The sequence below is a fragment of the Balaenoptera physalus genome, assembly GCF_965194825.1.
Source record: "Balaenoptera physalus genome assembly, chromosome: 1".
Classification (NCBI taxonomy): Eukaryota; Metazoa; Chordata; class Mammalia; order Artiodactyla; family Balaenopteridae; genus Balaenoptera; species Balaenoptera physalus.
The window spans coordinates 109,483,862-109,506,462 of NC_138882.1; the positions used below are offsets into that span (position 1 = coordinate 109,483,862).

Consider the following 22,601-nt stretch of genomic DNA (forward strand, 5'->3'; position numbering starts at 1 on the left):
TTTGCTAATAATTTTGATTGTCTAACTACATCCTTTTTTATTAATACTATAAGTAGCACTGCATTATCCAGCGTGATTGGATATATGAAGTGTCAGAGTTAATCAAATATTCTGTTTAAAATAGACAAAACTTTCAAGCACATAACTCTTCATTTGTTTATTGAGACAACTTTAAAGTATATTCTTAAAGTGAGTAAAAATGTTTATTTTAACTTTTAGTCTAATATTCTCTTTGAAAAGTGTGGGATACAATTAAAAAATACATGAATAAAATAAATTTGAACACTACAACTGCATAACTGTTGAATCTGTTTCCTTTTGATCACACTAGCCACTTGAAAAACTAGCAGGCTCTCAGAGTTATACTAGAGCATCCTATCAGAACCCCCAAAATGCGAAAATAAAACTCCACCTTCAAAACCCAATAGAATATATTTTATTAAGTTCAAATCTGAAGTCTTTTAACATTATTTTCCCTAAATACTTGTAATAATTTTCCCCATTGCCACTGACCAACAAATAAATAAAATACTGCCATCTGCACAAAAGAACTGTATAGTTCTTCTTCCTATAGGTTCTCATGGATTTTTTCTTCTTTTGGCTATACAACATCCAATCTTGTTTCCAACCATAACGCTGGGTATAGTTTCTGCTAGTGCCTGCCCCTTTCTGCATCTGCATTTCCAGCCTTCAAATCTACTTTGTGAGCTACTATTTCGCTCCTTTCCTGCCAGAGTTGATTTCCATTGCTCGCAACCAAGCCCCCTGATTGAGACAGGTGCAATTGGCTTCAAAGGATTTATTTTTCCCAAGTAAGAAGGTTTCTAAATGATTCCCTTGGGTTTTCTTATGCTTTGTGTTTATTTCTTCTAATGAAATCTAACTAGGAGCTTTTGTCCAGAATTGACGCTTAACATAGCTCTGTGTCATCCATCAATAATATTTACTCACCATTTGTCAAGACAAATTTGTTTTAAATTCTATTTGGTCTAGTAACCTGATTGGAAAGACCAATACAATACAAACTGAATTTACTGAAAACAGATGATTGGAAAATTACTGCAATAACTGTGTCCATATATATGAAAAAAGGCACAGGCCATATCATTCATTAATGTTTTTATTCCATTAACATTTAGAGTTCCTACTCTTCTACCTTCAAGGAGTTTAATTTATTGGAGATAAACAAGCAATTAAGATTTTAGAGACGAGAAACAAATACCTCTTTATAAGGCAAATTGTATTAAGTATTATGAGATTCAAAACAGTATTATGGGGAGCACAGAGTGGGAAGAAATTAATTCTAGCTGGAGAATGAAGAAGCTCTTAGGGGAGAAGTCGCTTTACAACGGGCCGTAAATAACAGAAAGGATTTTGTTTTGTTGACCCAACAGTATATTGTAAGGTGCAAATAAATCATTGAGGAATCCTGTTAAAATACAGATTCTGATTCATTGGTTCTGGAGTGGATTCTGAAACTGCATTTTTAACAAGCTCCCAGGTGATCCAATAGATTCATGGAACATACTTTGAGTACTAAGGCACGTGCACCAGAGAGAGGTGAGGGGAGCCACGGTGTAGCCTAATCACCAAGATCCTTCCATGACACAATGTGACAATATGTTCTTTATGTTCAGAGCTGGGTGCTCTGGAAACATCAGTTTTCTGTGAGCACACAGGACAGACTACAGGCAAAACATCACAAGAAAGAAGACCTTGTGTGGCTATTTTAATGGTTCTCAAATGTAAACACATTTGGGGTTTGGGGTTGGAGCAGTGGGAACGAGAAGAAGGTACTAATTCTAGAGATACCAAGAAGATAAAAACAACTGGGACATTTCAGATATGCAGGGGGCAGGGAAAGTGAGTGAAAGGGATAAACAGAAGGTAAGACCTAGTATTTTATCCTAGATATCTAAGAAATCATCACATCATTAGCAGAGAATCAGATGGAAAAGATAACAGGTGTGGGAAGAGAAATATAAGAATTAGGGAATGGAGAAACATAGTTCAGTTTGGGAATGAAACTGTAGGGATGAGTTGAGGGGATGAGTAGGACCACCTAATTAAGGCTTTCCATTGCTCCTGTGGTTAAGTTTAGCATGCTAAAATTTCATTTCCCTCTTAATAGCGGGAAGGGACAGTGCAACTGTCACACCCTCTTCTCCTCTGGGACAGTTAGTCATCCAGCTTGTGCCAGAGCATTTTTAGTGACAAAATTTATGGCCTTGCTGAGTAATCCCTTTCATTTTGGAACCTTCAATTAGAAAACTATTCCATAAATTGACCTAAAACTGATCTCCACATACTCTTAACCTAGTGGTTCTACTTTTGCCCTTCAAAACTATAAACATTTAATCCACCTAGATCATAACAACTCTTCATAAAGGTTGTTAAAAGAATCAGCCCAAGTCTTTTCCAAGCTAAACTACATTTTGTTCTTCCCAGCCTTCCTTCACAGTTGCCAGGACATATCATCAGTGAATCCCTTAGTTTATTCTCCTTCATGATAGCAAATGCATGGCAAGACTGTTACTATTGCAGCCCTCCCCACTCCTTGTGCCAATGGAAGATAGTGCTGATGGATCCAAGCCCTCTTTCTGCTAAGCCCAGACTAGATCTAAGGCTCTATCTCAAAACAGCATTCCAAGGATCAGGGCACTTGTATCCATAGATGATATAATATCCCTTTGCCATTTTCTGACACAGACTATCAACTCCCCCTTTAAAATACAGAGGGTGGAATGGAACTTAAGTTGCACGAACAGTTCAAATTATAGTACAATTAATACTCCATATGACCTTGAAAATATGTTGTTTGTTCAGATTCAATAGGTACCTTGTCATTTGGGTATATTGATCATTCAGTCACTGAAAATCACTAGGAATGTTTGTACATAAAATGGTCTTATACAAGGTCTCTCCAAACTTATCCTGCAAGTTCCTTGTTGGTTTTTTTTTTTTTTTTTAATAAATTTATTTTTATTTATTTATTTTTGGCTGCACTGGGTCTTCGTTGTTGTGTGCAGGCTTTCTCTAGCTGTGGCGACTGGGGGTTGCTCAGCAGTTGTGGCGCAGGGGCTCAGACGCTCCGCAGCATGTGGGATCCTCCCAGGCCAGGGCCCGAACCCGCGTCCCCTGCACTGGCAGGCAGATTCCCAACCAATGCGCCACCAGGGAAGTCCCTTCTTGTTGGTTTTAATTCTATTGTTGACCATATATGCTCATTCATCAGGAGAACTTGAGGATTTTTCATCTTCTTTCTACTTCACTCACCTACTCTTCCTCCTCTGGGAGGAATATAAGAATACTTAACATCTAAGAGGGCTGTGATGGTAGTGGAGCTTCTAGTGGGAGGAATCCTGGATCAGCCCTATTTTCCTTTACTTTATCGGTTCCTCTTTTCTTTAACCATCGAAATGGTAAAACCCACTGAGGTAGGATCAGTATGAAGGTCAGAGAAAGGGGAACACATGACTTGCCTGCTTTAATCCTGTATTCTAGGTTTTAAGTGAGACAACTGAGAATGCATACACACATACACTACATATATACATACACAGAAACATTCACTATGCTTACACACTCTACATGCACACACATACATATGTGTGTGTATACATACACATTCATATATGCCCACACTACACACATGCGTACATATGTAAATACTGTGTGTGTGTTTTATATATTTCTGTACAGATTACCAAGGTAGGAAACCACTCATTGATTCAAGGATATTTCTTGAGTAATCATAATCCAAGCTAGTAATAAAATATTAATTTGGTTAGAACTGTACTCCTCAAACTGGTAGCCACTAGCCACAGGTGGCTACTTAAATTTAAATGTAAATTAATTCAAATTAAACACAATTAAATGTTCAGTTCCTCAGATGTACTAGTTTACAATTCAAGTGTGCAAACGGCACATGTGGCCAGTGGCTGCCACATTAAGCAGACAGAGCTGGAACATGTCCATCACTGTCGTTCTTTTTGTACAGCAGGATCCTACAAGGGCTGTGCATAACTGATCAACATTCAAGAGGGTTTACTAAGGGCCAAGCACTATTTATAAGCTCTTTACATTTAGTAAGTCATTTAATCCTCATATTTATTATTTGCCCTCACTTTATGGATGAAAAGTCTGAGGCATTGAGAGGTTAAGTAACTTGCCAAAGGAAATAAAGCTAGTAAGCAGTGGAGACAGGATTTCACACACAGGCAGTGTAGCTACAGAGTCTCTGCTCCTAAATACTAAGCCTTTGTCTTGCTATATTTTAATTCACAATAATGAGTAGAGCTTCCCTCAAGACTTTACATTTATCCCAATTAAATTTCATAGTCTGCTTTTAAACCCAGTATTCCAATTTATCAAAACTCTGGAAGACTGATTATGTTATACAGACTAGTAGCTTTTGGTACAGTTTCCACTGTTGTATAACAAACCATCCCAGGACAATTTGTTTTTATATTTTATTATGAACATTGGTTTACTGCGTCAAGAATTCTGACAGGATACAGCAGAAATGGGTTGTTTCTCCTCCATTATATGTGTGGCCTCAGCTGAGATCTGATGCCTCAATGCTGGGGGCTGACATCATGTTAGACATCTTCACTCACAAGTTAGTCATTTAATGCTGGTGGTGCCTGAGACTTCAGCTGAGGCTGCTGATTGGAATATTTACGTGTAGTCTCTCAATGTAGCCTGGGCTTCCTCACAATATGGAGGCCTTAGGTTGCATGTCTTACATGGCAAAAAGCACACTGTCCCACTGAAAAAAATCAGAGCCTGAATTTCCTTTTATGATTTGGCACTGGAAGTTGCACAGCACCATTTCTACCATACCCTACTGGTCAAAGCAGTCACAATCCTAGCCAGATTCAATGAGTGTGGCATAGATCCCACCTCTTGATAGGAAGGTGGCAGGTCACATTATAGAAGAGCATATAGGATGGGAGGTGGTGATGTGGCTGTCTTTAACCAGTTATTCTCCACACTTTTGTAGTATTATGTATTATGCTGGTTATTCTCTCTTTTCACCCCCACCCTTCCAGCTCTCATCCATCTATTCTCTGTCCCTTATGAGACTGACCCCTATGGATGCCATCACCTGAGCAGCTTGCTTAGTGGGGGCCAGAAGCAGAGATCCAAGAACAGGAGAAGACGAGCTCAGGGAATATACCCCCATTTCCTCCCTGCTTTGGCGCCACACTTCAGGCAGTGACACATTTCTAGCTACATCTCTGTGTAAACACAGCTCATGTGGAAATGGCCCCTTCTCCACAGCTCCAACTCTCACTGGGTTCCAGCAACACTATTTCCATCTCTCTTCCCTTTAGAACTAGGGGTGCTAAAGGCTTTTTGCTACTGCAAGTCTCTAAGTGCTTCAGTATCCTTTCTTTGTTCCTGAACCTTGCCCAAAATGCTATAAATAAATAGTCCTTGCATTAAACTCTCTTCATTTAAATCATGGAAGATAATTCTGATTCTTATCATGGCCATGAATAATAGATGCAAACAATAGGAACTAAATAAAGATGGTTCAGACAACAAATGTGAAAAATTAATAACCAGACTTCCAATATCTTCTTCTAAGTATTTGAGAGAATTGTTGAATAGTATAATTGTCCCTCCATCACTACACTGAATTGCCAGATTGATAGAGATTATATATATATATATATATATATATATATATATCTACATATTGATATACATATGAGCTGGTTGTCTCCACAACCATAGCTCATTATTCTTTCAAAAATATCCTTTTCCACAAAAATATAAGTGATTCCTTCAAAAGCTTGTTCAAATAAACATATACATTGTTATATTTCTGATTTACCCTAAAAACAATCTTAGTTTTCCACCATTCTTATTAAAAATGATCACCTCCTTCTTTTCAAAGTGTTTATACTAAATATACTAAGTAGTTCTGTTGCTTTGATAGCTTTACCAGAGCTTGAAATTAAGCCTACTTGTCTATACCTTCCAGAACTTCCTTTCTTCCCCATTATTTTTGAAAAGAATTTTTACCTATTTCTAGCTTTTGAGCACCAAGCCTGCATACCATGACTTCTCGAAGTCGACTAGTGGTGATGAGGATAATTACATCTGTAAATTCCCTGATTATCCTAAATGATATAGATCTCACTTTATGGTCCTGAATACCATTTAAAAGACCAATAATAAGAGCTATACTTTACTGAGTAACAAATAAGCATCTCAGTGTTTCACTATGACCTGTTTACCTACGCTCTGTTTCAATGGCTGTTTCTTCTACACATTACAGTATTTAATTTTAAAAAAGGCAATTTATTTTAATATATTATTTTTCCCCAAAAAGAAGAACTTTTTCTTTTAAATGTAGACAAGTTTGCTCCTTTTCTCTAGGTAAATTTTTTGCAAGCCTCATCTCATTTTGGCCCAGTTCTAAAACAATTATTACACTATTGTTACAGTTTTTATCCTTTTTCTTTTCCTTTTTTCAAATTATCACTTATGTTCTCCTACCTTCCACATCTGTTCTTGTTCTTTTAAGTCAATATCCTCTGCATTCCCTGTGCTCTATTGAGAGTTGGCATCATTTTCTCTTAACTGGATTATCTGAAAACTCAGAACAATACTTTGTTTTACTTTCCATCTCTCTTGATTTATACTGTCATTTAGAGTTTCTGTCACATCTTCCAACCGGACTCCAAGACTGTGATAACAACAACTGAATCTTGCATTTCTTTTTTCCAAAGAATCCTTAGCACAGAATCATACACAAAAATACTTAACATGTATTTACCAGGTACTTGTAAAGTACTGTGAGAAAAAAAGGAATAATTATAAGCCAAGGAGCCTACTCTTTAAAAAGCTTCTGACCTGCAAATGTATACTGATAAACCACATTAACAAAATGAAGGATGAAGATCATATGATCATCTCAAAAGATACAGAAAAAGCATGTGATAAAATTTAACATCCATTTATGATAAAAACTCTCAACAAAGTGGGTAGAACATAGAGGGAACATACCTCAACATAATAAAGGCCATAACAAAGCCATAGCTAACATATACAGTGGTGAAAAACTGAAGACTTTTCCTCTAAAATCAAGAACAACACAAGGTTGCCCTTATTCAACACAGTATTGAGAGTCTTAGCCATAGCAATCAGACAAAAAGAGGTAAAAGTCATCCAAATTGAAAAGGAAGGAGTAAAACTATCACTGTTTGCAGATGACAGGATACTATATATAGAGAACCCTAAAGATGTCCAAAAAAAAACTATTAGAACTAATAAATGAACTCATTAAAGTTGCAGGATACAAAAATCAACATACAGAAATCTGTTGTGTTTCTATACACTAATAATGAACTATCAGAGAAATTAAGAAGATAATTCCACTTACAATTACTACAAAAAAAAAAAATACCTAGGAATAAATTTAACCGAAGAGATGAAAGAACTATACTTTGAAAAGTATATGACACTGATTAAAGAAATTGAAGACAATACCATGCTCATGGGTTGGAAGAATTAATATTGTTAAAATTTCCATACTATCCAAAGCAATCTACAGGTTCAGGGCAAGCCCTATCAAAATACCAATGGCATTCTCCTCAGAACTGGAACAAATAATCCTAAAATTTGTATGGAACCACAAAAGACCTTGAATAGGCAATTCAATCTTAAGAAAGAAGAACAGAGCTGGAGGTATCATGCTCCATGGTTTCAAACTATGCTACAAAGCTACAGTAATAAAAATAGTATGGTACTGGCACAAAAACAGACATATATATCAATGGAAAAGAACAGAAAGCCCAGGAATAAACCCATGCTTATATGGTCAATTAATTTATGAAAAGGGGGCCAAGAATATATAGTGGGGAAAAGAGAGTCTGTTCAATAGATGGTGATGGGAAAACTGGACAGCTACATGCAAAAGAATGAAACTGGACCACTTTCTTATACCAAAAAAAGAAGTAAACTCAAAATGGATTAAAGACTTAAATGTAAGACCTGAAACCATAAACTCCTAAAAGAAAACAAAAGCAGTTGCTCTTTGACATCGGTCTTAGCAATATTTTGGGGGATCCGTCTCCTCAGGCAAGGGCAACAAAAGCAAAACTAAACAAATGGGACTACATCAAACTAAGAAGCTTCTGCACAGCAAAGAAATCCATCAACAAAATGAAAAGGCAACCTACTGAATGGGACAAGTTATTTGCAAGTGATACATGTGATAAGGGTGTTAATATCAAAAATATATAAAGAACTCATACAACTCAATAAAAAATTAACAATCACAGAAAAGAAAATAAACAAAACAAAAAAGAACAAACAATCCAATTAAAAAATGGGTAGAAGAACTGAATAGACAATTTTCCAAGGAAGACATACAGATGGCCAGAAGACAAATGAAAAGAACGCTCAACATCACTAATCACTAGGGAAATGCAAATCAAAACCATAATATGATATCACCTCAAACCTATCCAAATGGCTATTATTAAATGAACAACAAAAAACAAGTGTTGGTGAAAATGTGGAGAAAAGGGAACCCTTGTGCACTGCTGATGGGAATGTAAATTGGTGCAGTCACTATGGAAAACAGTATGAAAGTTTCTCAAAAAATTAAGAATAGAACTGCCATATGATCCAGCAATCCCTCTTCTGAGTATTTATCTGAAGAAGTGAAAACACTAATTTGAAAAGATGTATGCACCCTATGTTCACTGCAGCTTTATTTACAACAGCCAAGATATGGAAGCAACCTAAGTGTCCATTGATAGATGAATAGACAAAGAGATGTTGTGTATATGTACACAATTGAGTATTACTCGGCCATAAAAAAGAATAAAATCTTGCCACCTGCAACAACATGGATGGACCCAAAGGATATTGTGCTAAGTGAAATAAGTCAGACAGAAAAAGACAAATACTTTATGATTTCATTTATATGTAGAATCTAAAAAAAACAGAACAAATGAACAAACAAAACAAAACAGAAGCAAAACTCACAGATACAAACTGGTAGTTTGGGGGAGGGAGGAGGAAATAGGTTGGGGGGATTAAGAAGTGCAAACTTCCAGTTATAAAACAACTAAGTCACAGGTATGTAATGTACAGTGTAGAGAATATAGTCAATAATATTGCAGTAACTTTATATTGGTGACAGATGGTTACTAGACTTATCATGGTGATCAATTCATAATGTATATAAATGTCAAATCACTATGCCATACACCTGAAACTAATATAATATTGTATATCAAATATATTTCCATCAAGAAAAGAGAAAAAGAAAGAGCTTCTGGACGGGGGCACGGTATATATATATTCATAAATAATCTAAGGAAATAAGAAACTACAATTGTAAATATAAACTGAATATGAAAATGGTCAATCTCAAAGTACTAAAGGGTAAAGTTAGTACACTTTGGTAGTAATGGTTGATACCATCTTAGGGTAGGCTGGACAGTGGCAGGGTTCTACAGAGGAGCAGACTAAAAAGGGAGTAGTAGAGAGAGTAGGCCAAATGAAGACAACTTTCTTAAATTTGCTTGTCTACCTGTGGTTAATGGTTGAAAAATTCAACTTACTGAAATAGAAGCAGGCAGGGCCCATACACTTGGATCCACCCTGCTTGCTAGTGCTGTATAACTACATGTGTTGGACACTTAGAAAAAGTTAAGACCCTCTTCTATAGAAACCAGCCATACAGATTAAGGTAAAGATACAATATTGCACATTATTATATGCCCTGCTTAATAAAGCAGAGGTTAAGTATGGCGCTGCAGCTTACATCCTTTTAAAACAGGACACAAAATTACAAACACAAAATTTAGGTGGAAAAACAATTTTTTTATTTAGAATGAGAAAAGAAATCTCAACAACTGATTGGAGCCATAGAGTTCTAGATTCCTTTCTTCTGAGATAGCTTTAGGCAATTCACCAGAAACGCCTACTTAGAAATGCTTCTGGCTACAACCTGTCATTCCCTTTCCACCTAGAACCTGTACAACTCCCAGTAACTTACAACATTTTACAGAGGCCTAAGCCAACAAACAGCCCAAGCTTAAATTTCATTAACTTCACCTAAAATCCACCTCTGACTACAGAGGCTCATTAAAACAGTGATTCTCAGTAGAGGCTGGGACACTGAGAATCTGCGGAAAGAGAAACCACATGACAAATTTAAACCATCCCAGATGATTCTGATATGCAATTGCCACTCCCTACATTCTCCCCGTACCCCCCGGCCCGAAGATTCACAGTGCAGGGTCCCATACACTAATACCATAGCCTAATGGTATCTTAGAAGGCAATATAAACAAGAACTGGCCAATTGTCCTTGATCTGAACATAAAATATGTGTGGAACATAAAAGTGTAAACTTTTTACAAGTGAACATAAAATAATTCCATTGTTTTACAATTTAAACACATTGAAAGGTCAAGTGACTTCATCAAGGGTACAAAACTGATACTCTCTCTGAACCTCCCAAATACAACTGTTCCTACCATTTCATTTAATCCTGAAGGAAAAAAAAGGGGGAGTTTTACATATTCCTCTTTGGGGTCAGAGTATGCTTGTTCACTTTCCAACTTCTTTCCCAGAATAAAGCAGTGGTGAAGTTTGTTGGCTTTACTTAACAGCTCAAGATAACATTTACCTACTGTACAGGCTTCTTAGTAATTGATACAATGTTCCCATCTCAACTCAAGTCTTCTGCCAACAGCAACGAGAGAAAATGCAGTGGCATTGAACGGCCCCGCAAGAATGGTATTTTTCTTTTCCAAAAAAAAAAAAAAAAAAAAAATGACAACCACCAGCCTACACGCACAAGTCTGCCAGTAACACTTGTCAATTTCTCTCCAACTATCCTACAAGTTCAGAGGGCCCTTTGGTCCTCGATTTCCCCAGGTAACGTTTAAAAACGAAAGCGCTGTCTGTGGGTTGGGTAGCAGGAGCTGACTATCTGAAAAACCCTGAGCTCCGCAGCGCAGGAGCTTCCCCGTTGGACACACGAACCGTTTTCTCCTGAAGAGGGATTCCCTCACGCCTCTTCCCACTAGACTTTGAGACTCACCTCCGGCGCCACCCAAGTCTCCAATCCACAACCAGCAACAACACTAAATCAAGAATAATTTCTCTAGACTCGGGTGATTTCGCTCCCAGAGTTCAGGGCTGGCTGCGCCTGAAAAGAAGCTGCCAGGGGCGGGGGCACTTTTGGGCCACTGCCTCCCGGGTTCGGGCACTGTCACTGGAAATGTCCGCGTCAAAGAAGGGAAGAGGAGAAAAGGGGGAAATAGCACAACTTTGCGGACTCCACGAAGCCACGGCCCTGCCAAACATAAGGTCAAAGTGCAGATGAGGGAGCGGCTGCTATTCTGGACCCGCCGGGACGCAGTCCCGGAGCCGGCGAGCCGCCAGGCGGGGTCGGGCAGCTGGGGGAGACCCACCCTGCCCCGGCTCCGAATCTCCAGCGGGGCCGAGCGAGCGCGCTGGGGCGGCCGCCGCACGGCGGGGCCATCTCCGGGAGTTGACTTGGAACTTTCCCGGGACGCGCCGCCGCGCCGCCCTCACCTTACTGAACACCTCCAGGTCGTCCTCGTCTTCGTCCAGATCCAGCACCTCGGCCTGCAGGAGGGCGGAGGAGCCGCTGCTGCCGGAGAGGGGGGCGTCGCCCCCCGGACTCTCCCCGCCGGCGCCCCCAGCCGGGAGGCCCGAGGAGCGCGCCTGAGGTGCCCGGCACTCGCCCTCCATCCCGAGAGTGCGCGCCCCGCCGGCCGCCGCAGCCAGCCCGGCTCCCCCGAGCGTGCCCATTGGCTCCCGCGCATCCTGCGCCTCCCCGGCCAGCCCCGCTCCAGCCCCACGTCCGCTGCGCAGACGCGGAACTGCCAGGGCGAACGCGGGACCCGGGCTCATCCCCACTTGGCTTGGGGCCTGCCGGAGGCGGAGGGGTGGGACTCTCGGACTCTGGCTAGGGTGGGGCCAGGGACGCTGTCCCCTGAAGGTAGGAAGGGGGCGTCCTTGTGCGGACCTGGCTGCGGGGCTACCCTGCGAGCGCTTCCAGGGGGGCGGGGGGTCTGGGCAGAAGCGACGGAGCGAACCATGAACTTCAGAGCATCCACAGCGGGGCTGGAAAGCAGCCGACCCATCTCGCCAAGAGAAAAAGCCAATACTGTATTTCCTGTATTTTAATGGTTGCCTTTTTTTCTTGGTTGTGGATTTCGAGTCCGTCTTTTACTAAGGCCAATGCAAAACCTCCTCTGTTTTGTAATTGATTTTTGACCCAGTGACCGGACTGTGTGGTCATTTCACTGTCAAGCCAGGGAAGTTGGATTTAAAAACTATTTTCAGCCACTTTCAAATGTATCTTTATTCCTGGAGGTCATCCTGAAGTTAATGAGCAAGAATGTTACTAAGAGTCGAGGACAGCGAGCAGGCCTGGACATTGACACCAAGAAATAATCTTCAGCCCTTACGCTGCCAATGCAAAACTAATTATTTAGTTGTTCACTGCTTATTATTTTTAAAAAAAAACTAAATTCCAAAAATAATGGATAGTTGAATGCAAATTGATATATTTGGAACTATCTTCAGGTTTTATTACTTACTCGCCTCAGCCCCAGCTCTTTTCTCCCATCAGCCAGGAAAGAACATCTAAGAACTTTGCACATAGAGAAGAGGCTAATTCAGACTTGATTTCCAAAACCTCTCCTGGCAAAATGTTTAGCCTGATGTTTAAAGCTATTACCTTTGGGGAAAAAAGACTTATGTAAGAGAATTTCTCTTTCCAATTAGAGGACAAGGCCTTAATAATATGTTCCCTCTTAACTGTTCATACTGGTTTCAGTTCCTGAACGCACTTATTCAGTCAAGCTGGTCTCTCTGCGGGGTGAATATCCAGGCTCCTTCCTATGCTTTATAGTTCCTGTACCCAAAATGCCATCTCCTGCCTGTCCTTCAGGAATTAACTATAATCCCATGTCTTTCAGGAAGACTTTCTGATTGACACAGTCTGTTCCCAATTTAGCATTTAATTTTATTCCATGCTATATATTGTATTTATTTCATGTAAATGCCTTACATTCCTTAGTAAATTATAACATTTTAAGCTTAGGGATCACATTATTTATTAATAAACCACAGTAGTAGATGTACTCACTTAAAAAGGCTCTCTGCTAGGGTATACAAAAAATACAAGTTATTAAAAGGCTATTTTTTTCTCTCTAAGCTCATTCTGCCTAGTGAGGAAGATTCAAGTTTTTCGAATTGCAGTCTGAACCAGGAAATTCTTAAGGATACTGTGACTCACAGAATTGCCAGAAAGCATAGAGACAGGCTCAGAAAATGGGCAGAACAAACCAAGACTATAGAGCTTGTATCACAGCCACACCCATGCCACAGAACTAATAGCACAGACATTGCTGCCACCGTTACTGAGCACCAGATGCCACACCCCTTCCACATACTGCCATTGACAGTGATGTCACTGGACTCCAGGTGCTGACACCAACATCAGTACCACAGCTGCCTCTGAGAACTGCCTTTGCTATCACTACCACAAAAGTACCCACAGTCCTGTTTCTCTGTTTTAATTATTCTAGTTTCAAAACCCTGAAGGGTAGATCTGCTTGACCCACCTGGCTAAGTCCCACAGAGATTTCGAAGGCAAATTAGATTTCTAAGCATAGAATGGCCATATTGATACTGGTCAGCCAAAAAAAAAGGAAAAAAAAAACCCTTACTATTATTCATTCCTTTGGCCACCCAACATTAAAATCACATTTGTTCACATACTTTTTTTTTTTTTCCCATTCCTGCTAAATATAGTTCAGCTATGCCTCAAACACCTGGGAATATAGTCCTCAGCTCCCCAAAGGAAGAAAATCCAAAAGTAATCATTATTTGTGCAGCTCCAAGTCTAATATGTCTATTCCTCCTGTAGTTCTGCTGTAATTCTGTTGATATTTTATAATCGATGGACTAAATTTTTGAATTTAACATCCAACTTGCCATGCCTACTTATTCAGTCGTATGAAAAATACTAAATTGCCACATAACAGTCCCAGGTTCCCATTAAATGGGATCATCACTGGCTTCTTTAATGGAAGAGTTCTTATTTGGGTGCTAAATTCTCTCAATCGTCATAGTCCAAAACTTTAAGTACAGGTATAATATTAAGAGAAGCCCTACCCAGTCCTGTCCCTTGGTTTTTGGACTCTTATTCTGATTTATATCATATATTAATTTTTGGTTCTGAGCATACACATCTTGTCAAAAAGCTCCCTCTCTCCCACACTTTCCAGATAGGATCTCCTGAGACCATAACTGAGTGTTTAATATGCCAGTCAACCATCCATAAAGTCAGCTGTTTCTGGTAATGGGACTCATGATAAGACAAGTCACCCCATGGGCATTGCCCAATGGCTTTATTTCCTTTGCTGGAGGTGATTTAATTGATAAGAAAAAAAATGTTATGTGCGAAATCTGATGGGAAATAAACCAGTCAGTAAGTTCATGGATGATCGTGTTGGCAGAAACTTGTTGAGCAGGAAAAGCAAACCCAGTGTATCTTTTCCATTAAGGACAAATCATGACATCCTCCAGATTATGTGGCTGCAGGAGGACCAGGAGTAGTTGTGGCAAGTTGAGGTTTAATAACTTACCCAAGGTAAGTAATAAGGGGTAAGTAATTTAAGGCTCGCTGAAAGGAAGTGTTACAGATGTTGCCTTAAAAAAATAGAAGAGAGGATTTATAAGGATACTTGGGGATTCTTGGTTCTTAGAATTTAGCAGAATAGATAATTCTACAATCCTGCCACTAAATATACTGACAAACTATAACAAGAATCTTTTAAATGCATGGATGAGCTTTCAAGGAAGTTAATTGACTTCCAGGGGCAAGAAACAAAGTAAGCTTAAGTGAGAGAATGACACTAAACATTTGAGCTGATACTCTGCCGGCCCCCAGGGTGGGATGGTAGGATTGGCCTAAATAATCTAAAAGTGTGAGTTTGAATTATCATGAAAGAATAATGGAAATGGAAATTTGTAAAATATTCAGTTAATAATAAAACTCTTCTGGATCAGCCTAGGCTCAAAGTGGGAGAGATCTCTCCCCTCAAAATCCTAACCATGGTTCAGGAAGTCACAATTCAAAAAACTACAAGTGACAAAAAAAAAAAAAAGAACCAAAAATCCAAAAATGAAAAAACACAATCATTGTGCTGATGGTTGATTTTTTTGCCTTTTCACTTCAAATTGGCTCTTGTTACCTGCTCTGTAATAATTGTGCTGGGTCTTATAAATATTTCTCCTCTGCTACCCAGCATGATGTTAAGCCTTGTCAGGAGAAGGCCTGGAAGAACACTGGAGGAGGAAGGGTTTTCCTGTTTCAGGTGTGCTCTCTTACTAGTGTCCTGCAGAAAGCTCTTTTTTTCTCCTTTGTTCAGCCCTTGCATAGTTTCTCTAGTGTAAGCTTCCCGCAGGGCACAACTTTTTATGATGTTTGAGCAAACTCATGCAGCTACGGAGGCATAGTCTAGAGACCCAGATATTGTGGGCCTTTCCCCGGTCCAGGTTGCTGCACCCCATATCCTCTCCTCAGTCCAGGACATGGACACACACCAGGGACACTGGAGGTCAGCCATCCCCTAACCTTTGTCCTGAACAGCCAGCCCAGAGCTGACCCAATCTGAGCTGTTCATGGAAGTGCACTAACCTCCTGGAGAGGGGGACCTCTCAAGCTCCTGGTTCCAACAGTGTCCAGTAGATTCTCCTGGTACCTAACAAGTTCTGAGGCTCAGCACTTCCCAGAGGGTAGATTTCCAGCAGGTCCCACTACTGAGCTACTTCATTGACTTCAACATTCAGGAAGCCTAGGTGGTATTCTTTCCAATGGCATCTGCATCTCAGCCATAAAGGAAGGCTTTTCCTTGGGTACTTATCTCAGCCCTAGGGGTAGTGACCACATCTTATATCTGCTATTCCTGGATTCTTTAGAATTCCTTTTAACTCTCACTAGCCAATTCCTCCTTACTCCAAGCCCCTGTTAATAAAGCTTTATATTAAACTTTCCCTGTTCAAATGACTATGTGGTCCTATCTCCTGACTGGACCCCAAACAATACAGAATTGGTACCAGGAATGGTCCCAGGAAAAAAAAGCGTGCAAAAATGGCATTCTGGAACTGTCCTTAGAACCAGTTGACTGAGGAAGAAAACTCCTGAGCCTGGTTTACCGAGTGGTCTTCATGATATGTTAGTATTGCTTGAAAGTAACAGCTGCAGCACTATAGCCCCCCTCACTCAAGGGTAAACCTGAGGACAGTGGTAAAAGAAAATCCTCCTAGTGATCAGAACTTCAAGTGTGACATTTAGTCATCTACTATCTCTGGAGTGAGAAATGTCCAAAAATATAGGTCTATATTAATTTATGGGTAGTTGCAAATGGTTTGGTTGGAATAGTGAAGGATTTGAAAGGAACCATATTCAAAAATTGATGAAAAGGGAGCTTAAGGAAGAAGAAGTATGTGGATGGACTTTTCAGAATGGGCACAGACTGTGGAGATATTAGTGAATGCTAAATGTCTACCAGAGGACCATTTCTGCAGAGGAGGTTCGTAATGATCAGGTAAATAAAATTACCAACTCTGGGGATGTCAGTCGTCCTTTCTTCCTAGCCATCACATTCCTTGCTTAATGGGCCCATAAACTAAGTGACTGTGGTAGCAGAGATGGAATCCATACATGGGCTCAATAGTTTCACTAGGAAGCAGTTCTATGGAGCTCCTCATACAACCATTCTGGAAGTTGTCTCTAATGCTCACTTTCTATAAATAACAAAACATCTAGAAAATTGCTCAGAGCTAGAGTAGCTTTTACTCCTTTTCGTTATGATGCAGAATTTGGGAGATACGATTTTTGTAATGCAGTGTGATCCCAGGGAAAACTTTTATTTCTTTAATTTTTCTTAATTAAAATTGCATTTTTGTTTCAAAAAGAAACTTGTCACACAATTTCCTTAGGACTGGAACTTAGTATCAACACTTTGGCCTGGAGAAATATTTTAAATGATCTATGTTAGATACAGTTTACGGAAATTAAACAGTTCTTGTTTAAAAAATTAACTCTTTAAAATACCCCGGCTATAAATAACAATGATGCCAAATAAATATATAGAAGAGGGATAAATAAATAAGTGCATTAAAACTCCCACATTTAATATCTTTAGGAAAAAAAGAAAAATTTGCAGTGAATTATTAATATACTTTGAGAATAGAGGCAACAGTGTTGAATATTTATAAGTATTAAACAGCAATTTTAACCTTGACCTTATCCTTTTGAAAAAATTGCAGTTATTATTATGAGACTGAATATTGCTCCAAACATGTTATGTAAATGTTTGATCTTATACAGTAGAACTTTTTTTTTTTTTAAAGATAAGAAGACTTTAATATGTAGAAGTCTCAGATAAAAATGTTTCTCTCTCTTTTGAATGGTTATATCACTCTTTGAAGGTAGAAACCTTGGCATATCATCTTTCATAAGAATCTAGAGAGTATTTGTTAGCTGTTGAACTATTGTTAGTATTGTTGTATTGTTACTATTAGTATTGTTAGTATTAGTATTGTACTATTAGTATTGTTAGTATTGTTACTACTTTAGTATTGTTAGCTGCTGAAATGTTGAACTTGCATATCAAATGCCATTGATGCATATGGCACTGGGATAGTAGCATACTTCTCCCATTCTTGGTAATGCCATCTACTTACTTTTCTATCACTCCCCTAAATACATAACCTTTTTGGCTTTAGGTCCACAGTCTTTCCTTATATTCAAAATCCTATAGTCATCCTGATTGAATCTGTTCTTCATAATGACTCCCAAGTTCTTTATCTTCTTCAACACTGAAGGTTTTCTTGGCCATTTCAACTCAGTCACTCATTTCTGTCAGAAAAAAAGTTATATAAATGGATTTTAAGTATATAAAAAACACTCAAACACAATAATAAAAAATATAGATAAAATTCTCAAGTTCCAATTTCTATCTATGTAATTGTCTAAGATCTCAGTTTTTAAAATTTTTCAAACTTTGTTTCTTAGAGAATTTGATATATTTAGTTCAATTTGATAGTAATTAGAACAAAGCAATTCATAAGTAATTAGCAAATAAAAATTTTTCATACTTAATATGGGCTGAATTGTGTCCCCCCCAAATCCATACATTGAATAAGGAAATGACAAAATTAAGTATGATATATTCATGAAATGAAATGATGTGTGCTAGTTAAAGGAATGAACAACGGCTCCATGTATCAACAAAGTCAAATATGATTGTTAGATAACATATCAAATGAAAAAAGAAAGTAGCAGACTATGGGTAAAGAACAAATGTATACCTATATCTATATACACGTACACAAACCAATAATGTGTTTCCTGTGGTTCGTATGTTTGTACATGAAATAGACATCAAACTATTATCATGGTTTACCTTTGCAGAGAGGGAGAGAGAATATGGGTGGCCAAAAGCAACTTTAGCTTTTACTCAAGTGCATCTAAGAATTTTGGCTTTTCTCTAAAATTTAAAGGAGAATGCATTCATGTTTTCATGCTTTATAAGGAATTAATTTTTTTCAAAACAAAACATTTTATTGAAGTATGTTTGACTTACAATGTTGTGTTAGTTTCAGGTATACAGCAAAGTGATTTGGTTATACATATATATGAGTATATGTATATATATGTGTGTATATATATATATATACACACATATATATGTGTGTATGTATATATATGTGTGTGTATGTGTACAGATATATATATATATATATATATACACACACACATATTCTTTTTCAGATTCTTTTCCATTATAGGTTATTACAAGATATTGACTGTAGCTCCCTGTGCTATACAGTAGGTCCTTGTTGGTTATCTATTTTGTATATAGTAGTGTGTATCTGTTAATCCCAAACTCCTAATTTTCACTCCCCCACTTCCCCCTTAAAGAATTAATTTTTTAAAAAGCTGCTCTGCCACCAAAACACTAGTTAAAACATTGTGCTTCCTGAGCACAATCTTCTATTATTCTAGCTTATTCTTTCAACTATTCCGTGACCATTCTTGTGTCTCACTCAGCCATCAGGTTAGTGCTCTCTTTACTTCTCTCTAATACAGCACCATTCAGCTTAGATTTCCTGGTCCTTCATTTCAGTCATTCTAGTAATCAGTCCTCTCGCCCCTTTTTTCTTCTTTTGCATGTGCCTCTAATGCCCTCAATGTGGACAATTACAACTGTTTATTTTCTCAGTATTCACACCTGAGTACTGATTGCTGTTGGAAGACAGAATTACTGAACATGACAAATTGTTCTCAGTAACTTCATAATCACTCACCTCAACTTGGTCCTCACCTTACAGTTATTCTACTGTGTTTCTTTATTTTTTTAATTTATTTTTTAAATTTTTATTTTATATTGGAGTATAGTTGATTAACAATGTTGTGTTAGTTTCAGGTGTACAGCAAAGTGATTCAGTTATACATATACAAGTATCTATTCTTTTTCAAATTCTTTTCCCATTTAGTTTATTACAGAGTATTGAGCAGAGTTCCCTGTGCTATACAGTAGGTCCTTGTTGGTTATGTATTTTAGATATAGCAGTTTGTACATGTCAATCCCAAACTCCCAATCTATACCTCCCCTGCACCCTTCCCCCCTGGTAACCATAAGTTTGTTCTCTAAGTCTGTGAGTCTGTTTCTGTTTTGTAAATAAGTTTGTATCATTTTTTTTAGATTCCGCATATAAGTTATATCATATGATGTTTGTCTTTCTCTGTCTGACTTACTTCACGTAGTATGATAATCTCCAGGTCCATCCACGTTGCTGCAAATGGCATTATTTCATTCTTTTTAGTGGCTGAGTAATATTCCATTGTATATATGTACCACATCTTTTTTATCCATTCTTCTGTCAATGGACATTTAGGTTGCATTCATATCTTGGCTATAGTCTACAGTGCTGCAGTGAACATTGGGGTGCATGTATCCTTTCGAACCATGTTTTTATCCGGATATATGCCTGGGAGTGGGATTACTGGATCATATGGTAGTTCTATTTTTAGTTTCTTAAGGAACCTCCATACTGTTCTCCATAGTGGCCCACCAACAGTTTTACTGTGTTTCTTTATTCAGCTTTATTCCTACTCACTGCAATGGCTATTTCAAAAGTCAGATGTAACTCAAAAGTTCAGAGAAGACTCTGAACCTAGCTGGCATAAACTCCCTCCTCAGGTTCAGCAGGTGACTTAATCTCCTATTTTACAAAGCAAATGGAAGCTTTCAGGTGTCAGATATATAGACCCACACTTCTGCCTCCATGCAATTCTCCTTCCATTTGTAATGGAATACTTATCCCACTTCTGAAGACAGGGAAGTTGTCAATTCTGAATATGAACTCTGGAAATGTTGGGCCCATTTTGGGACTGCAGGAGGATTAATCCTGAAAACAAAACCAACACTCGGAAGTCAACAGACAGAAATGGGAAAATACTTAGATCCTCATTGACAGTATTAAGTATTTTACAAGCAAATTTCAAAGTGTCCTTATGAGAGATTCCATGGTTGTACATGCAGATTGAAATGATAAATATCTTCATCATTTAAGTTACTTGATTCATCCTTTTTTTTTTCTTGCTATTTACGTTTCAAAACCCTCTATATTCTGAAAAAATGCTTAGTTCAGGAAGACTTGAAAATGGCTACATGGGGATTCTACTCAGTATATCCTTTCACTCTGATATGCAGCCCTTTGGGAATCCAGTTTATTGTGGAAGGTGGGATGCGTGCTCCTGTTAGACCCCCATATTATGTAGGGCATGGGATTTCGTATCTACTCCTCTACGACTGGAAAGACTAAAATTCTGTTTTTCTGGATTGCTAAATGCCTTCAGGACAAAAGCTCATTTCATATGTTTTGAGTACTTAATTTGGTATTTTTTTTCTGATAGAGAGGTTAATCGTAAATACCTAATATACCCTTACTGCATATAGATGCTACCATAGCTTTTAAAACTTGAATCAGCTTTTCTGAGGTATAATTTACATTCAAGAAATTTCACCAAATTTGAATATACAATTTGTTGAGTTTTGACAATATATACAATTGTATAACCACAACCAAAATTATGATACAGAGTATTCCTATCAGAATAGTTCATTGGTAGCCATTTGTCATATGTAAAACCTGGATTCACAAAATTTGACTTAAAACCATAATACATTTTTCATATTTACATATTCTTTAAATTTATTATATTTGTGAATAATTTTAAACAAACGTTACTTCTTTTTTCCCTCTTCTGTGTACTTTAAAAAGTTGTAGTAATTTTGTGATTGTTTAAGTGAGGGAATGAAAAGGGATTGTGTACGGAGGAGCACGTTGAATTCACTATAAAGTTGAGTCCTTTAAATGAATGCACGAGCAGATGGTTGGTGTTAACTGGAAGAGAAGCTGCATCTTAAGAGAGGAAGAGGACTAACATTATTGAAAGTCTACTATGGTAGACACTGCATATGTCATCCCTTTCTGTACTCACAAATAACCCATAAGATAGATAGTTTTAAATCAGTATACTAATTAATATAGAGGGGTTCCCCCAAGCCTTAGGATTATAAGTGGTAAAACTGAAGTATGAATCCAGCTATAATTACACAATGTCTTCCCTTTATTATTTCACGTGATCTTCCAGTGTATTTGAAATTAAAAAGACAGTAAGTTCTTTAAAGATAGAAACTCTGCCCAAGGCACCATTTGTTGTTTGCATGTGTGTATGTGCGTATGTATGTATGCTTATATATTTCCATTCATTCATTCCATAAGCATGTGTTCAGTGTATACTATGAGCCATACAATATACTTGATTTTTGGGATACAAAGGTGAACAAAACTGACAGGAAGCCTGCCCTTGAGGAGTTTGCAGTCTAGACAGGGTTACAGAAAAGTAAGCAGACAATGGCAATATAATGTGATCAGGATTGTGGAGCATAGGTAGAGGGTACTCGGGGAACACGTAGAGGAGGTGCCCATCTCACATATGGTAGTTCTGAGAAGGCTTCTTGGAGAAAGTAACGTCTAAGCTAAAACTTATGTAGAAGACAGAGGTTATCTAGGTGAGGTAAGTGAAGTGTAGAGGTGAGGAGTGAGTTCTAGGAAGAGGAGATTGAATTTGTAAGGGCATGGAAATAAAGAGCAGCATTCTCCAGGAATCTGGGGGGGGAGAGATGATGAGAGAAAAAGCTAAAAAAGCAGGTTAGTCAAGTTGGGATTATGACAACAGATGCCACTTCCGTGAGTGTGTCTTTGGATATTTTGAGTCTGTTAAATTGTGTTTGGGTGCATATTGTCTGTAGTGGTTGCATAGTGTCTAGAGTAGCTTTAACAAGTAAGGAGTTACTGTTATTAATAATAATATTTTTAGACAATAAGTCCAAAGAAACACTCCAAATTTTAGGTCGCTGGTCATGGTCAGATGATTCTTCTAGCTATCTGCTTGGCAGTCCTTAGCATGTTGCTTCTGCTTTCATGGTTTCGTAATG

At 38.2% G+C, this 22,601-nt stretch overlaps 1 protein-coding gene and 1 long non-coding RNA gene across 8 annotated transcripts in view; both read right to left on the reverse strand.

Moving 5' to 3' along the window:
* SNX7 (sorting nexin 7) overlaps positions 1–15,171 on the reverse strand; it is a 101,451-nt gene extending 86,280 nt beyond the window's left edge. For 4 of the 7 annotated variants that reach the window (XM_082477671.1, XM_082477670.1, XM_082477669.1 and 1 more), the window contains exon 1: positions 11,581–15,171. In XM_082477671.1, coding sequence (XP_082333797.1) covers positions 11,581–11,922 — 342 coding nt within the window. In that variant the 5' untranslated portion in view covers positions 11,923–15,171. The remainder of the gene's footprint in view (positions 1–11,580) is intronic. The other 3 variants (XM_082477672.1, XM_082477668.1, XM_082477673.1) reach the window with 3 other exon arrangements.
* On the reverse strand, positions 2,975–11,090 carry LOC309636593. Its single transcript, XR_014250093.1, has 2 exons — positions 6,514–11,090; positions 2,975–4,771 (listed from the first exon to the last, which is right to left on the reverse strand). It is a non-coding gene; the product is annotated as an uncharacterized lncRNA (long non-coding RNA).
* Positions 15,172–22,601: the final 7,430 nt, after the last annotated feature.